Consider the following 17170-nt stretch of genomic DNA (forward strand, 5'->3'; position numbering starts at 1 on the left):
AGACTCCTTGGTCCGTGTTTCAAGACGGGACGGGTGGGTTGCCGACAACGCCACAGACTCCTGGCGCCTTTTACGTGGGCCGAGCCCCGCCCTGGCGGCATGATGCGGTCAACAGTCGCACGGGGAGCAGGGGGCCCCGTCCCCGGCGGAGAAAGAGGGCGCAGCGAGCTCTTTGTCCACGGTGCGGCGAGGTCCGGGCGGGAAGCGCTTTAAAGCTGCGGCCGCGAGCCACCTTCGCCCCGAGCCTTTCCAAGCAACCTAGAGCCGGTCGCGGCGCACCACCTCGTATGTGGGACTCCCCAGCCTGCCGTGTGTCACTCACACCCTCCAGCTGGCTGATAATGAGGGTCTTTAGGCACAGAGAAGTACTCGTATAGGTACTCGGTATCGGCGAGTACCAAAATGTAAGTACTAGTACTCGTACTTCGTCTGAAAAAAAGTGGTATCGGTGCATCCCTACTAATAATAATTAATGTTGAATATGAATAATGCTGTGGGATTATTCCTTATTTCATGGGTTATTTTGGGATTTATACATTATTATTACATGCTTATATATAAAAATAAAACAAAGAATTCCAATACTGATTTGTAGTTCAATTACCATGGCAACAGTTGAGGCTTCGAACGGGTCAGCCTGTTATACCTGCCTGTGCTTTTATATAAAGCTATAATCTGCATTCAGCTCAGTGGTCATTGTCATGGTGTTGTAAAATGACACTCTTCCTCTTTACTATCACTGCTAAATGCTAACTACAGGGATTCTTCTCAATTCCTGCCTCTTAAATTGTGTTTAAATCTACTCCCTCAATAAGTTGGTTAGTGGTAATAACGCTGCTGCCCAACCATTTGTCTCTACTTCTTCTCACTTTGTAAAAAAGATGGAGCTGCAAAGAATGAATGAAATGTCAAGGTGATGGTCCAACCAATAGTACAAAAACAAAGATAGTCAATTTACAATCATACAGTTTTCATTCCAATGTTGCTTTAAGTATCTTACAGACAACACTATGTTGAAGAAAATCTTAATAAATTGTAAGGAAGTGGTGGTTAACTGTGTGTTAGAACGCAATGACTCGCACGCTATATTTTGAGACGAGATCCATCATTCCTCATACGAAAGTGTTATTTTGACATGTTAGCAGTTCCGTTAGCAGCGACACGTTCTCTCTCTCTTTTTTTCTCCAGGAAGTGCAGATTGTGATCTTATCTTCGGTGTGTAGCTGAAGCACTCCTGAGGTATTGGGGTATAAGACTTTTTCATTTTATTTTCTGTCAGACGGATGCGCTGATAAAAGCTGGCGGCAGTACGACCTTAATGGTGTTGATAGTAGAGCTGCTGTGTGCATCTCACCACTATAGGCCCCAGTTTCAAGAAGTTTAATCAGCACCATCTGATGAGTCGTGCGGTTGTATTAGGTCATTTCTCACTATGGGAGCTTGTTGTGAATGTTCACTAGTGCATATTATATTGGTAAAGGGTGTGGGGGTAATAGATTCCAAAGAAGTCAACAGTGTTACTCCTTTCTTTCTAAATGACGTGACTGTACCGTATTTCATAAAAATACGGTACAGTCATCACACTCCTCCGAAGGAACAAACACACGGCCCTGCATACATTTCTTTCCCAGGTCCACACAGCTCTTTGGTTCTGTGCCATTACACCATTCACAGAGAAATCGCCATAACTCTTTGCAAACCCCATTTAAATATTATTGCCTTTTCTGGACAGAGAGAGCATCACTTAATTGAGACCTGGAGCGCTGCCCAGTTTCAAGAGGTCAGTGCGACCCAGCTGGGTTATTCCTGGCATCCTTCAGCTGCGGCCAACATATTAACCCAGGACAGCCACGGCTCTCAACCATGGAGGGAAGACAACTCATTTAGGAGGCCTTATCACGCTAAAAATAGAATGAGTATTTTCCACCGGAAGAGTTGCTGCCTAATTCGAGAACAAATTAATTTACAGCTCGGTCTGAATGAGAGGGTTGCAGAATGTTTCCCTTTGTCACACGTTCTGCTAAGCTCCTCGCAGAGATTGTGCATGGAAAAATGAAAGAAAGTGTCTCAAGTGCGTTCAGTTTCGAATCAGCCTTTTCAACAACACAACAGGCAGTGCAGCTTTTCCCCTCTCTCTTTCGCTCTCTCACGCACTCTCGCTCTCTCACGCACTCTTTCAAATTTGAGCAAACTAACCCTGGCAAAGTAAATCATGGGGGAGGAGAACACAACTAAATGAGCTAACCCACCCACCGCCTGTCCTACAGAGCATGTCTAAGCCCATCGATCACTGTCTAAGCGCTGGGAAGAGAGGGCTGAAGCTGTAAAACTAGGCTGAACTCTCCCGGCTCTCCAACTTTCCCCTCCCCCTCGTAGCTTTAGTTTAAGCTGCATCACTGTTAGGAGGGAAAAAGGGGCTCAGTCGAGACCCACTGCCCTTGTTAACAACTGGACTGGACGGTCCACTGGACCACTGAGAGAACTGTGAGCCACTAATCACACCCTACATGATGTCATACATTATTGTTTGAGCAATATACTACGAACAACACAGAACATGTTGTAACTCCCACAGACTGGCATTTGTTCATCATGTTCTGCTGCTCTTTCTGCAGATCAAAGTCAAATAAAGGTCAAATCTGAGCAGAAAAAAAGAACAACACAACCTCATGAAGCACAAATTTCTACTTCTAATGAGAAAACAGTAAAGACAGAACTTTGTGAAACTTCCTAAGAATTAAGTTATAAAACCCCTGCTATTTGGAGTATAAGGATCTCAACTCTAGACTGTAAAAAAAAAAAATTGCCTGCCAGCGCCTGAAGCTCTCCAGGAAGAAGAGCGACCATCCGTATCTATGAACGCACAGCGTTTAGTCCCTTCAGTCTTATCCAATCACCCCCATAAAGACTTGATCTTACCTTGTTCCAACACAGTCTCATTTGTCCCGGGCTGCTGGCAGCCAGCTACAGATACAGAGAGACAGCAGCGGAGTACAAAGGATAACACGTCTCCATCTATTTTAGATGACTGGGAAGGAAAACCTCTAATAACAAAAACCACACAAAACAATCTTTTGAGCAAGTTTACTTCTAAAAATAGGATCAAAACTGGTTTGTCTAGCCAATTCCTTTTGTTTCTTTGCATGTTGATAAGTAAACATGTTTTGTTCTATTTTTGGCAGACGGCAAAACAATGATACTGTGGGAAAACAAACACATCCAGACAAAGGGGACACAATTGTCTGGTATGTGTTGATAGTTCTCCAAGGCTTTGCACCACATTTTAGGAGATAAATACACAGCAACGGCTGATAAGTCACAGCAAATCATTTACTGTATTTGCACATATCTAATCCAACATTGTAAAAAAAAAACAAGCCCAGTCTCGTGTCTTTGCACCCAACTCGTCCCTCTGCTGTCCTGGTTACACCGACTAGAATGAACCTGGAGATGGTTGTGGCCTAAACAATTATCCAAGGTGTGCCTTTTACAGCAATACAGTGTGTGTAGTAGTAGGCTGTGTCAACAAGCTGGCTGATAAGCGTCAGTCCACATGTTTTTAAATGTGCATGAGCAAACATGCAAACTAAATACGTATGTTATTCATGTTAAAAGGATAGAATAGTCTTGTTTACCTGTCGGAGGTGGAGACAGCAGGTAGCTGTTTTTGACTCGGCCTCCTCGGCTTTACCTGCCGCTGCAGTACACACACCACGCAGCTGCACAAACACCGGCACTGTGGAGCTGCAGAGCCTCGCTTGTGTACATCTTCTCATCTATTACCAGCTTTTGTAAAGGTCATATGTGTTGTGGCAGGGCGATTTACCCTCTTGTGACACCGAATGCTCGGCTACAGTCGGACCGGAGGCCTCAGGCCTCGACGTGTCCACCGTTTGATCTGAGCGACGGCATATCAGCGCTCGCCCTGCTCACACAAACACACACTAACAACACCTAAATGAGACTGCATGAAAATGCACTGGTGCTGGGCCATTACTGCTTAACCATAGTAAAAGGTGAAGTGGTAGGGATCCCATCAGTGCTCTCAGAGGTCCCACTGGTGGGCTTCTAAGGGATGGGACAGAGCATGGAGACAATTAAGAGGGGGGAGGAAAAGTGGTCGGGGGGGATCTTTAGTATCTAATTGCAGCCAATAAGGAGTCCCAGCAGCCGTTGGGAAGCTGGTGTATTAATTTATGTTCATTTATTTATTTTTATTTATTAATATTTATCTATTTATGATTTTTTATTTTACATTTTCAATGTATTATATATATATATTTCATTTATTTATTTTTATTTTATCCTATTATTATCATTATTATTATTATTATTTATTACCATTTTTTTCTCCTCCCCTGTTGAATACTTTGTTATTAAATTTACAGTTACTATCTGTTATTATATGTACATATTTCATTCGTTGTGGTTTAGGTTGTGGTAGTCATTTTTTAAAGGAATCAATAAAAAGCTTGATTAAAAAAGCTCTATAAATATTCTTTGATCTTATGATTTTGGTTTTTAATTTGGTAAAGTTATTTTATAGCTGGTTGTGTTTATTGGCAATATTGAACATTTGACAATAATAAGTATGGCTTCTTTTGTAAAACTAAAAAGGGTTTTGTTAATATCCCTCAAGCAATACATAGTTTTGTTATCAATACCAAAACTCAGGTACCAAATTGGCACTTTTAATGAAAGTTTTGAAATGAAAACCTATCTTAACTAGTAATATTTTGATCTCGACTTCCCCTTCCACATTGTAACCTTGTTTTAAATGGTTATATATTAAACATTATGATGAATGATTCTGGTTGAGAACCAACTGCTCTTAGCATCTTTTCACTTATCCTGAATGATTACAGGTTCTAAATAAGGACATCAGACATACTGCAGCCCTCCTACAAGAATCCCCTGTAATGCATTCATCCCACATCCATTCTATGTGGGTGCTGTTTCCGAGCTCCTCAAAGTTGGAGAAGAACAAAAGAGGAATATTTAGCACATCAGTGACTTCATTTCTTGGTCCCTTCTGGTGCCTGAATTTCATCTTTCCAGAAAACACCTCTCAACAAAAGAACAGCAGCGAGGAGCACTTTGCAATGCATGAATTATAAGGTGGGACTCTGCTATAATGGCCACGATTGTATGAGTGGATGCCTAAACACTTGTGATTCTGGTTAATGTGGTGAGAGGGGACAAAGCTGCAGCAGACAATGACGACAGAGCCCTGATTATGTAGTCCCAATCAATAGCGGGTCACACGTCAGCCCACATTCCAGGAACAGATGGGAGTTTCAGCAAGTAAGGGAATGCAACCCAGTTACATTTGAAGAATACCGCCTGGCCATTCACACAGAACAAAAAACACCTTTCAGATTTGCATGTAATGCTTTCCCTAAAAAATCCTGAAAAGCACAACATGATGATGCGCTGTTATTTAAGCCCTCATGTAAGAGACACTATGTTTGCCGTATTTTCTGTGCTTGACAGGTGTCATGTATCTGTATTTACCTATGTGACATGAGTTTATGCAACAGTGAGCTTAAATAAACCACAAATGGACATGAGAGAGCATGGGGAAGTTCCCTGAACGTCTTACAGTTTACACAGGGCTCCCCAACTCGACTCGGAGCGAGATGCTAAGCAGACAGCTGTCCCAGACAAAGTTTATAACACATGTTTCTGGAGCATTTCCAATAAACTCACTCCACAAACAAAACAGGAGTCCAACAGTGTGCCAACAATGTGTGGCCATTTTGCACATTCAGCAGCTCCAGCCCATTATCTGTCTCGAGTGAAGGTGAAGATATCCAGATGTTCCTGGGTCGGACGCGACTCCATCCCCATCCGTGTACCCGGAGAAGTAAACACGAAGAGATGTTAAACAGAATTGCAGAGAGTATAAAACCCCAGGCGTTTAAGTCTAACGGATGCACTATGCACTGTTGCAATTTAAATCAAACCGCTCAGGTTTCCCAATAGTCAAAACACTGACCCTGGAAGGCCAGCAGCTGCAAGACATAACACATACAGATAAGACCCAAACCGACCCGTAAATTCTTGTGTGTTAATAAAGAAGGTGGGAGGTTAGCGGGCTAAGATAGACAGAGTAGGAAAACTTAACTCTGAAGTCACAGTGCTAATTACTGCACCACTGTGCCGACCTTATTTATTCATATTTCTTTATTATTATTTGATTTTTATTTAAAGAAAATTCTTTTATTATATATATATATAAAAAATCTATATACATACATTTTTATAAAATATATACATATGTTTTTATATGTTATATATATTTATATTTTTTATTTATTTATTATTTTATTATTATCATTATTATTGAAAAAAATTCTCCTCCCTCGTTCTTGAATTCTCTGTTTTTCCAATTTATAGCTACTACATATTACTTTATTAGCGGGCTAAGACAGACAAGGTAGGAACACAACTCTGAAGCCGCAGTGCTAACCACTTCACCACCATGCCGACCTTATTTATTCATATTTCTTTATTAATATTTGCTTTTTATTTAAAGAAAATTATTTTATTATATATAATATATATATATATATAATTATGTATTATTTGATTTTTAGTTACATTTTTATTTTTTTTATTTATGTATATTAAATTCTATATAAAAGTCTACATACAGTATACGGATTTTTTTAAATAATGTATATACATACCATTTTATATTTCTTATTCATTTATTTATTTATTTATCTTTTCTTTTATTATTAAGTATTATAATAAAAACAATTCTCCTCCTTTGTTCTTGAATTCTCAGTTTTTTCAATTTACAGATACTACATACTACTTTATTAGCAGGCTAAGACAGACAGGGTAGGAACACTTAACTCCTGATGTTTCCCTCATGTGTAGCATCGCTAAATTCACGTTCTCCTTTTGAGCAAGACATCACCTTTGAAACCCATTTAGTGCATGTAGAGTAGAGCCCGAGGTGGCTCAGCTTTCATGACACTATAGGAAATATGATTCCACATACAATGCCCTCATACGACGATGATGGAAAGCTCCATCCTACAGGTGTGATGATGATAAAGAGGGATGCTGCATTTGGTACCTACAGTGCTCATTCACTCACTTCACGGGAGCAATGATGTGCGAAATCTGCAGCACGTCCTATGAAAAACAACCTCTCAAAAGCTCTCAGTAGATATAATCAGCCTCAATTTGCAGTTGAACACTTCCATCATTAGGAAAATGAGTAATCTCTCGCCATGTCTCCGTATCAGCAAAAGCCTGGGCTGATTTAGCGTGAGCCCGCCCTGACAGTTTGACTAACGGGGAGCATTATCTTTAATCAGAACTCTTTGTGTTACTTCCCCTGCCTCTACCATCTGCTGCGGCTCTTACATGTCTGTATATGGAGGGTGTGCGCCGTGAGCATCTCCTGGTCTCTCTGACTCCTGCTGTACCAAGGTGGCTTCAGATGCACAACGGTGGATAAAACAGCTAAATCAGGAGGGAACTCTCTGAAACAGTCTCTTCAGTACCACAGAGTAGGAACATTTACATTCAGTCCAGCTCAAACATCACAGCGCCTGTATAAAAGCCTCTCTACTCACCCACCTAGTGTGCATCATTAAAGTCTGCCACTGATGTTGCATTCAGGATCTTGCATGCATGGCCAGCAAATACATTGGAAAATATATTGTATAACTGTCTGGAGCACACCAGCACACATAATACAGCAGTTGTCATGTCTACATACACATAATACTGATATATTCATCAGTACAGTATGGAATCTGGAGTGTGCCAACTGATTAATTACAATAATGAATATACACACTTTTTTCAAATATGATATAAAAGTAATTTACAAAAGTATTCATCATTATTTTAGTCATTATTTAAAAAGACATTGATGAAGTACAATCAATAATTGGCACATTTAATAGACATTTTGTTCTTTTTTCTAACACTCAAAACAGCAGTGGGCAGATTGGAGCAAATATGATGTTATTTTTATAAAACAGTCACTATATCCTGACAGAGTGCATGACACAGGTAATCAGAAAAAAAAATCATGTGCCTCTGTCCTCCAGTGTCCTCCGGTGCTCCTAACGGCATCTGCTAGATTTCACAGATCAGTGGAAAACAGCCAATCAGAGCCGGGCTGGAAACTGCCGACTCTGAGCAGCTGTCAATCACTCGCAAACTCCGATCAAACGGTCAAACTAGGCAGCACTGATCAAATATGAATCAATATTCTGTTACTGTAATGCCTATTTCTCACGTAAAGTGTTTTCAGAAACATATTGTAGTGTACTGTTAAGCTGTTCAATGAGAAAAATTGTGACCCGGCCGCCATGTTGAGATCAGTTGAGGAAATACCAAGCACCGCCCACCAGCCGGAGCAAACTTTATCATTTTACAGCTAAACAGTACACTACAAGATGTTTCTGAAAACACTTTATGTGAGAAATAGGCATTACGGTAACGGAATATTGATTCATATTTGATCTGCCTAGTTTGACCAGAGTTTGCCAGTGATTGACAGCTGCCTCCGTTGAATGAACAGCCAATAGGAACGTTCTCTCTCTGAAATGACCTGTGATTGGTCAAAGTCTCCCGTCACGGGCTAGATTTTTTAAAGCATGAAAACAGAGCCATGAGGAGGAGCAGAAGTCTAGTTTTCTCTCAGAACACTTGAATTACAATATGCTGAAAGGCTATTATGGAATTTTTGCCCAATGATGCCAAAAACATTCTGACTACTGAAGCTTTAAACTGATCACTTTGTAAATTATTATTACTAACAATTGTAATAATTCAATTGGCATACTGCAGACTGCATAATTGTTTTAGTCTTGGTAAATCAGCAGCTTAGTTAAGAATCTCCGGACAGCATGGCAAGTGGTAGAAAAAGATTTTTCAGTGACTTGTGAAACCATTTTAATGCTAAACATAGTGAAACATGACATGCACTTTGTTGGTCTGCAATAGGAGTCAATGCTCTCTGTACCGTCATCTTTTCCTATATATCACTTCCCATGACTTCGCTGTCATTTCTGTAAACAAACACACATCACTGCATCCGGAACTTCATGTTTTCTGCAACATGCAGATACCAAATGAATGGAATTTCTGAATGGTACACTAAAATGTCCAGATCAACTAAATTACAGAGGACATATTTAGCTGAGCTGATCATTTATCATGACTGAAACTATCAAATTGATTTGTTACAATGATTATTGGAGGAATGCATTAATGAGAATAAATGTTCAACGCCTCTGTACATATTGTGGGGCTGTGAACCAGTGGGTGCATTATGTCACCTTGGACACACAGGTCAGTGATCTGCATCACTGTCTCTGCTGATCTTATGATATTGTCCTATTTTGTCTCACTGTGTCCCGGTGAAGTTTGCATTTGTACACCGGCTACATTACTCATAGTTTATTCTTAACTGAGCTTCAGTTGTAGGATATTTCAGTTCCTACAACTGAACTGCAATGACTCATCACTGTCTGGATCTTCAGTGAAAGAATAATCCCTAATCTAAACTATGACGAATTGTCAATATTAAATGTACAAAAGAACTTACGCATTAAAGGAGATAACCAAACAATGTTCTAGTTACAGAGATGCAATTCACTTTCATCGGCTTCACTAAATACAGAAAAAAAAAATTCCACTTTATCGCGGTTTCCTAAATATATTTATTTATCACTGCTATACAGAGAAACCTGTGCGTGCTTGTAGCCGTTTTCATTTTGACTAATATCGCCACCATTAATACCACAACCTCAGCCGAGAGGCACTTCGCTTACAAGTTTCCAACTCCCACAAAACAATTGCAGCACGGCATGTGTTACACATGAAACAGAGAGACACATCATTATCACCCTAATGTTAGTATATCACAACTGTTAGTGTTAAAATCATATTTCACGACGCCTCCACAGGTCATACAGTATCCTTGGCTGGTTCAAATAAAGTGACCTTCAACTCCCACTTCACTTAGGAACAAAGTGTCCGAGGGTTATGAGCAAGTTCAAATCGTAGGACCATTTTTAAAGTGCATTAAACACATTTTCAAGGGTTGCACGCTATCAAACATTTGGCTGATATTCATAACTGTAATTTTGGCCAGTGCCATTTCATTGTAATTCTACTATGTGTGTCGTGTTTCCCACGAGGAGTTTACCTTTTAGTATATCACCTGTTAATCATGATTATTATTGTTTTTCTGCAGCAGGTGGGTCCCTAAAAACTAATGTCTCAAGAATTTTTGTAATATATTCAACAGTTTCTCTCGCCCCTTCATCATTTCACAGGACGTTTTCTCCAGATTTTCTATGGAGCACAACGGTCAATCAGCGAGTCACCCGAGAATATTTTTATTTGACAGATGAAGCAATATTTTTATAATGACCTGTACATAAACGGTACTCGGGCGTTTTGCTTTAAAAAAAACATACGACACCTTGCTTATGTGGAATGAATATGATAATTGTTGCACTCATAAACTGCCTGAACTGTTTGCCTTAAGTGTTCATTTCTATGTGTACTATATATTGTGGTTAACACAGCCAGCAGTGAACTGGTTTCCTGTTAACAGAAAGATGAACACACTGGTATATCTGATAGTCTTTGTGTAATTCAATGAGACAGAATTGCATTTCGTCAATATTGCTTCAATATATATATATATATATATATGTATATATATATATACATATATATATATATAATAATGTAATAATATATATGGGGGGTGAACGGTGGTGCAGTGGTTAGCACTGTCGCCTCACAGCAAGAGGTTCCAATCCAGCTTGGGGCCCTTCTGTGTGGAATTTGCATGTTCTCCCTATGTCAGTGTGGGTTTTCTCCGGGTTCCTCCCTCAGTCCAAAGACATGCAGGTTAGGTTCATTATTGACTCTAAATTGCCCGTAGGTGTGAATGTGAGCATGAACGGTTGTCTGTATCTCTGTCAGCCCTGGAAGGGCCATTTTCAAAGGGGTCCCTTGACCTCTGACCTCAAGATATGTGAATGAAAATGGGTTCTATGGGTACCCACGAGTCTCCCCTTTACAGAAATGCCCAATTTATGATAATCATATGCAGTTTGGGACAAATCATAGTCAAGTAAGTATAACATATATAGTAGCTTATAGTTACATACTGTTAAAATAGATTATTTTCACTCCACATATAGTCTACTTCCTTGTTGTGAGTGGCACCTATGGGTTTATCACAACCCCCGATGTGTAACAGACTTCAAAAATATAGTACACCATTTATGACAAAGCAAGACAATTTTCAGGTTTTATCAAAGTCCTTGCTTTACAAACATTAACATGCTGCCAGGAAGAAAATAGCCACCACCACCTAAGGTTCCGCCTGCTAGAACACATGTATAAATATCACCATCTATCTGCTGTGCTGGGGGAATAACACGTTCTCCTTCCTATTTCAAGATATTTCACATCTGATGGTTATTATGGTATTTACATAGGAGTCTACTAGTGTTGTAGTAATCCGCACTGAGTTTCCTGTCCTTCACCGTCTACTATCACGGTGCATCTAAAGCTGAAGCTGCTCAAACAGAGTAGCTCAGGGGGGCGTCTGAAAGGCGTGGTGCAGTGAGCAACTGTTTTGAGTGTAAAGCAGGGCGCCGGTCAAGAAGAGCAAGCGTGCTAAGTCCCTGGGTAAATAAATGATAAAAAAGAAACATAGATGGCTGTCAACTGCCTTTTTTTTGGCCACACAACACAACACCAAAGTAAGCATGTCACACTGAAACCTCAAACGTCAGCACTGGTATTCATATTTCTGAAATGAAAACTGTTTTTGCTTTTACTAAAATTACTTAAAAATGACTTTTGGTACCATTTTCACTCCTACATGTACTGTATGTCTTTGTATGCTGTTGAGGCCAAAAGGCATTTCTACTGACTGACATCACAACTGCAAAGCCCATTTGCTTCAGAAAGCCAATCTAATGACAGTCATATGACATGTAAGCTTCTAGCACATGTACGAGCTGGTAGCAGGATTCCTGTATATGATTTTGTGTTTGGATCTAATCAGCAGTGCAGAAACTAGATTTCTATTGAAGCAGAAAAAAGCTGATAGTGGGACAATCTAATGGTACACTTAGTCGGCGTGTTAGGCTCTTGATAAAGTAGACGCACACAGCAACACTTGGGCGGACATGAAACAAACCCTATCTGTGATCAGTGGCCATTTTATTCTGCTGTTATGATCAGAATAATGATCAAACTACATGTTGCAGATGCCAAATTAGCTATTTGATTATGGTCTGTCTCACTGGTGCAATGCTCTCCTGAGCTGTAATCTTTTATGATCTCTGTATCAGCAGAAGGGGTCGAAAATAAAAAACGGATTAATCCCGGGAGTTGTTTTGGTCAGCTGTTTACGATCCATGTTGTTGTGGTGTGACTCATTGTTTTATTTTAAGCACCATTAAATAAAACCATCCCTCCTGTGGTAGTGTACTTTGTGAGGGTTCAGCAAATAAGTAAAAACATTCTCACTGCTGGTCTGAATCACGAGAGAAAAATCAATGGGAATATATAGTTTCCTTCAGTATTTTAAGCTCAGCTGATTATTGAGGCTTGATGGGACCTCTGCCACAACACTTCCTGTAGGTACCATCCAAAGGAAGTCTGGCATCTGCTAGTGGTGCAATAATTAAGTTTTGGGCAGAAAACACACAGTTCATGGCAAAAGGACAGGATATTATGACAAAGGTTCAAACAAGGCCACCTTGGGATTTTTTACAATGAATGTGAAAACGGATGTACTTGAGGTTGGAGAAGAAAAAGATGAGAAAGTATAATTTTGTCACAAACAACTGTGACTTTTATGTTTCCAGCTTCTTAAATAGAGAGTATGCTGCTTTTTAGGTTTTGGTTGCACAAGACAAGGCCTCCGGGTAATCAGTATTTTCTGATGCGGAATAATCGATTGATCTGATTAAAAAGTGTTTTTTAACCTCAGTAAGGAACTAAATGAAGTTAAAAATAATCAACCGATTATCCAACAGTGAAAATGACTGCAGGTTGCAGCCTTATCTCAATCACAAGGGACCCGTTAGGCGAACATATCCAACAATGATAAACTAATCTGGCTTTTGATACTGCAGCCACATAAAGCCACCCCAGTTTCGTAGCTTCTGGGGGGAAAGGCCCGTTTGAGGGCCCACACAGATAAAGTGGAACAAGGAAAATGTCTGTGTGAGCGCTGGGTGTCTGTCAAAGCAGGAACTGGGAGGCGTTCTCCGTTGACCTCTGAGGGCAAGGACTTCCCAAAGCCCCTCTGCAAAACAACAGCAGGACCAGGCAGCTGACAGTGGGACACAGGCGGCTGCTGCTCTGCTATGCCTGCCTTGAGAACTCACCGACTCCCCCCCACCACCACCACCACCACCTCTCTCTTCCTCTCTCTTGGATGCACCATCCACCAGGGCGAGACGGTAAAGCCCTTCGAAAGTGGCAGCGGGAGAAAGCGGGAGCTATCACCTTGCCGATATGATCTGTCTGGAATGTGGCAATGCTTTACTGTATGTGAACAGACACGTTTGTGATGTCAGATACAACAACGGGCAGATGGGAGGGTTCAGCCAACAGCAGCTTGATCCCGACCTGAGAACAGGAATCAAATTGTTTACACTATGACACGTCGCATGTATGATTCATAATGTGCATGATTCATCCAGGACTTGTTATTATGCATATGTCAACATTGGCCGTCACAAAGAGGTAAGACTTTTCCTTTGTTTATCACAAGTCGAGAACTATTTTCTACATTTATTTTTAACAGTATTGATTTGACAGGTGAGAGGTTATCGCCTCAGCAGCAGCTGCAGATAACAGATAGTTTGGGGGTAAATGTAGCAGACACGACGAAGCATTGTGTCTGACCACTGACTGATGAGTAAAGTAACCTCAACAGAACTCTGTAAGAGGCCCTGAGTAAGTGCTGGATTACTCAGTTGTTTTCATGTTCCTTCTGCTTATTCTGGACATTGTTCAACAAAAGCAACCAGGCCACTCCCACCTGCCCCTTCAAACCCAGCCCACCTCTGGAGCCTGGATCGGCCCCCGAGAGGAGATAAACTCCAACCCGAGTGATTCATTTAGCAGCGCTGCTGCTGACACATTAGGAGCGCGACTGTTTTCCTTGTGGAGATGCAGCGCGTGTGAAAAAGTGACTACACATGTCTGCAGCGCCGCTGTCACATGTCTGAGGGGGGGACACAAGAAAGTTTGTGCTCCTCATCATCATCATGTGTTTGTGCAGCAAGGAGTTGTTGTAGAAAGAGTGAGTCACCGCTGAGGAGTTGATAGCACTTGTAAACAATTAGCAAACATTTAACCAGGACTAGTCATGCTTGTTACGGGGCATAAACATGTTGTCTCCTGTCTTTAACCCTAGCTGCATCCAGGCTTCAACTGCCACAAGTGTTTGGCTCCCTGACTTTGCATATGATTTGCATGCCAATCCTGTGGTGGTAGTACCAGTTTTTACACTCTCCTAACTCTGCACTGGATTCAACATGCTGTGTGCCACATTTTTAAGAAACCACCTGTGTTTAAGTTCACAGGAGACTTTTTTTTTTTTTTTTTTTTTTAAATACAATGAACAATCATTTCAACAACTAACTACTGATTAACAAACACAGGCCTCATCTGGTTTAGGGAGGACTTGGTGGTAGAAATGGGTGGAATATTGACAGGGGGAAGCGTTGTTAAGGATTAAAACACCGTTTCATTGTTGCAAATAATCTCCTAAAAAGAGGTACGAACTATAAGCGTTTAACGTGTCGGTTAGAGCTCCGTCTGAAACAATACATTCCTTACACCTCCTCTGCTCATTCCAATATCATGACCGATCAAACTTGCCACCGTGTTCCTTGAGAAACACAACACACCTTCAGGCTGGAATGTGTGCAACTATGTGAAAGTAGTATCTGAAAATATCCCTCTGCATTAGGACGTCAACTATGTCAGATGACAGCAATACTGGTGAGTAAATGGCTCCGATTGTCCATAGCCTGACTTTAAGTGGAAGGAATTTGAGATGGACAGATTATCGCATTCACAAGTCTGCCTGTTCTGGACACTCCATCTCATGACACTGTTTTCTGGCTCAAACTGTGTGTGTGTGTGTGTGTGTGTGTGTGTGTGTGCAGTTGTTTATAGGTTATTGCTGAGGGTGAGGAGCAGGGTGAGAAGGGCTGCTCTCCTGCCTGAGGAAGGCCATTATTTTAGCTCCATTATGCCTTGTGAGGGGTTCTTCCTCCTTGTTTATACAGCACTGCTATGAACCGAGCAAGTTTTTTCCTCTGTACCGTTGCAGCTGTCGTCCCATACGGACCACGGTGGTCTCTGTGTAAACATTAGCCAGCTTTAAGTGGAAGACAATGAGGAAATGACAGGACAATGGAGGGGGGGTCGCATTTGAAGACATTCAAGGATGGATTTCCAGATGAAACAGAGAGAGATGACATCATGGCAAAGTCAGCTAGTAGGAACATGGAGAGGCCTGGTAATGCAACACCATACATAAACAGTGGACAGCTGTATTTATAGGAGATTGTCTCATGGATCTATCTGCCTCCATAAATCCTATTATCTGATTTGTAGCCATTCGCCTGCCCCAGCACCCCAGCAAGAGACTATAGCAGCTTTGGCTTATAAAGCCTTATCAAGGCACTCAAGTGCTGTGCAGTTATCACTATTGTTGTGTGACATTAGTCGGCCTGGCCAAGATGAAAACTGGCCACATCAATGCTTGATTAGACATTACCTCACCATGATCGGACAAAGCCAAATGGTGTGTCTAAAAAGCTGTTTAGTCCAAATTATAGACAGCTGTCGGGTATTACACAGGCTTACCTCCATGTTGTCATAGGACCCCACAGTAAGGGTGGCAATGTGTCAAACCTGGCAACTGCAGTTTCATATGAAACATTTCTAATGGATTGAGAGTGAATTTCAGAATAACATGTGTAGGTGATTAAACAGAGAGGAGAGGTCCAGGTGGTGAAGGGTGCACCTGCTACACTTTAAATGTCTCACACCACTTATCTGAGATGAACCAAACACAAAGGTCAGCAGTCTGACAGAGAGATGAAACTCCTGCACCAGTCATAATAAACACAGAGGAACTAGAAGCCAAATATCCACTCACATATCTTCTCAGTTTCTTCTCCGGCGGTGACTTCTTCAGCCAGCCCTGGAAGATGATCTCTCCTCCGCTCATGTTTAGTCAGTGTCTGCTGTTTCTTGTTGCTCTCCAACCTCCGTCTGTCACTACTAGTACATGCCGGCTCCTGACGGCTCCTGAAGGCTCGTCCGTTCACAGTGCTGTCGGTGTGTGTCTCTCTCTGGTGCAGTCTGCTCCCTCCATCGGATAAGAAATCAGAGTAGTGCTGGTCGGAGATGTTGTCCCGGTGGTTCAGTGCGCAACAACCAGCGCGTAAAAGCCCAGTTGGGAAGCCCCCCCCCAAAAAAAGGCGCAACTCGACTGTTTGGTGAATTGCGCACGGCCAGCTGACGAGGAGCCGTGGGGAAAGTGAAGTGATGCAGGGTTTACCAGGGTGAGGAAGTATCCGAGGGTGTCTGCAGTTTGTTTTCCCAACTCACACCACGCCCACCGAGCACAGAGAACACAGAGCACAGAGAGCACAGAGAGGGATGGGCTGCTGCTGGATGAAGAACAGGATGAAGGACTGATGACCGCAAAGTAGCTCCAAACATCCACAAAACCAGTTGGAATAATAAGAGGAGCCGATCGATGTGGAACATTAACTATTTATCTACGTTCACACTGAACAGATATTTTAACGTATTTCTGTTTTAATTCAAATACGGAAACGCATCTGATTCCACATTATTATTTATCAAACGTGCGTTGTGCGCCTCAACAAGTGTAGTTAAGTGTGAATCATAGCTGAAAGATGGAGATTTATTTAAAGGTCTTCTGTGCTTTGGAAAACAAAAAAAGGTCAAATTTAAAGTCAATAGCTGACTGAGTAACAGATTGGATGGAATGGGAAAAAGCACCATCTAGTGGAGAGTTGAGATACTGAAAAACTACATTGTTATTAAATATGGTAGTCTGTGCAGGCAAAGTAGATATCATTTGAATAATAATAAT

General features: G+C 41.3%; 1 protein-coding gene across 1 annotated transcript in view; it reads right to left on the minus strand.

Annotated features, from left to right (window-relative positions):
- gab2 (GRB2-associated binding protein 2) overlaps positions 1 to 17081 on the minus strand; it is a 45093-nt gene extending 28012 nt beyond the window's left edge. The window contains exon 1 of the mRNA XM_037774373.1: positions 16202 to 17081. Within this exon, the coding sequence (XP_037630301.1) occupies positions 16202 to 16273 (72 nt within the window). The 5' untranslated portion in view covers positions 16274 to 17081. The remainder of the gene's footprint in view (positions 1 to 16201) is intronic.
- Between the last annotated feature and the right edge of the window lie 89 nt (positions 17082 to 17170).

This window comes from Sebastes umbrosus, chromosome 7, assembly GCF_015220745.1.
Source record: "Sebastes umbrosus isolate fSebUmb1 chromosome 7, fSebUmb1.pri, whole genome shotgun sequence".
Lineage (NCBI taxonomy): Eukaryota > Metazoa > Chordata > Actinopteri > Perciformes > Sebastidae > Sebastes > Sebastes umbrosus.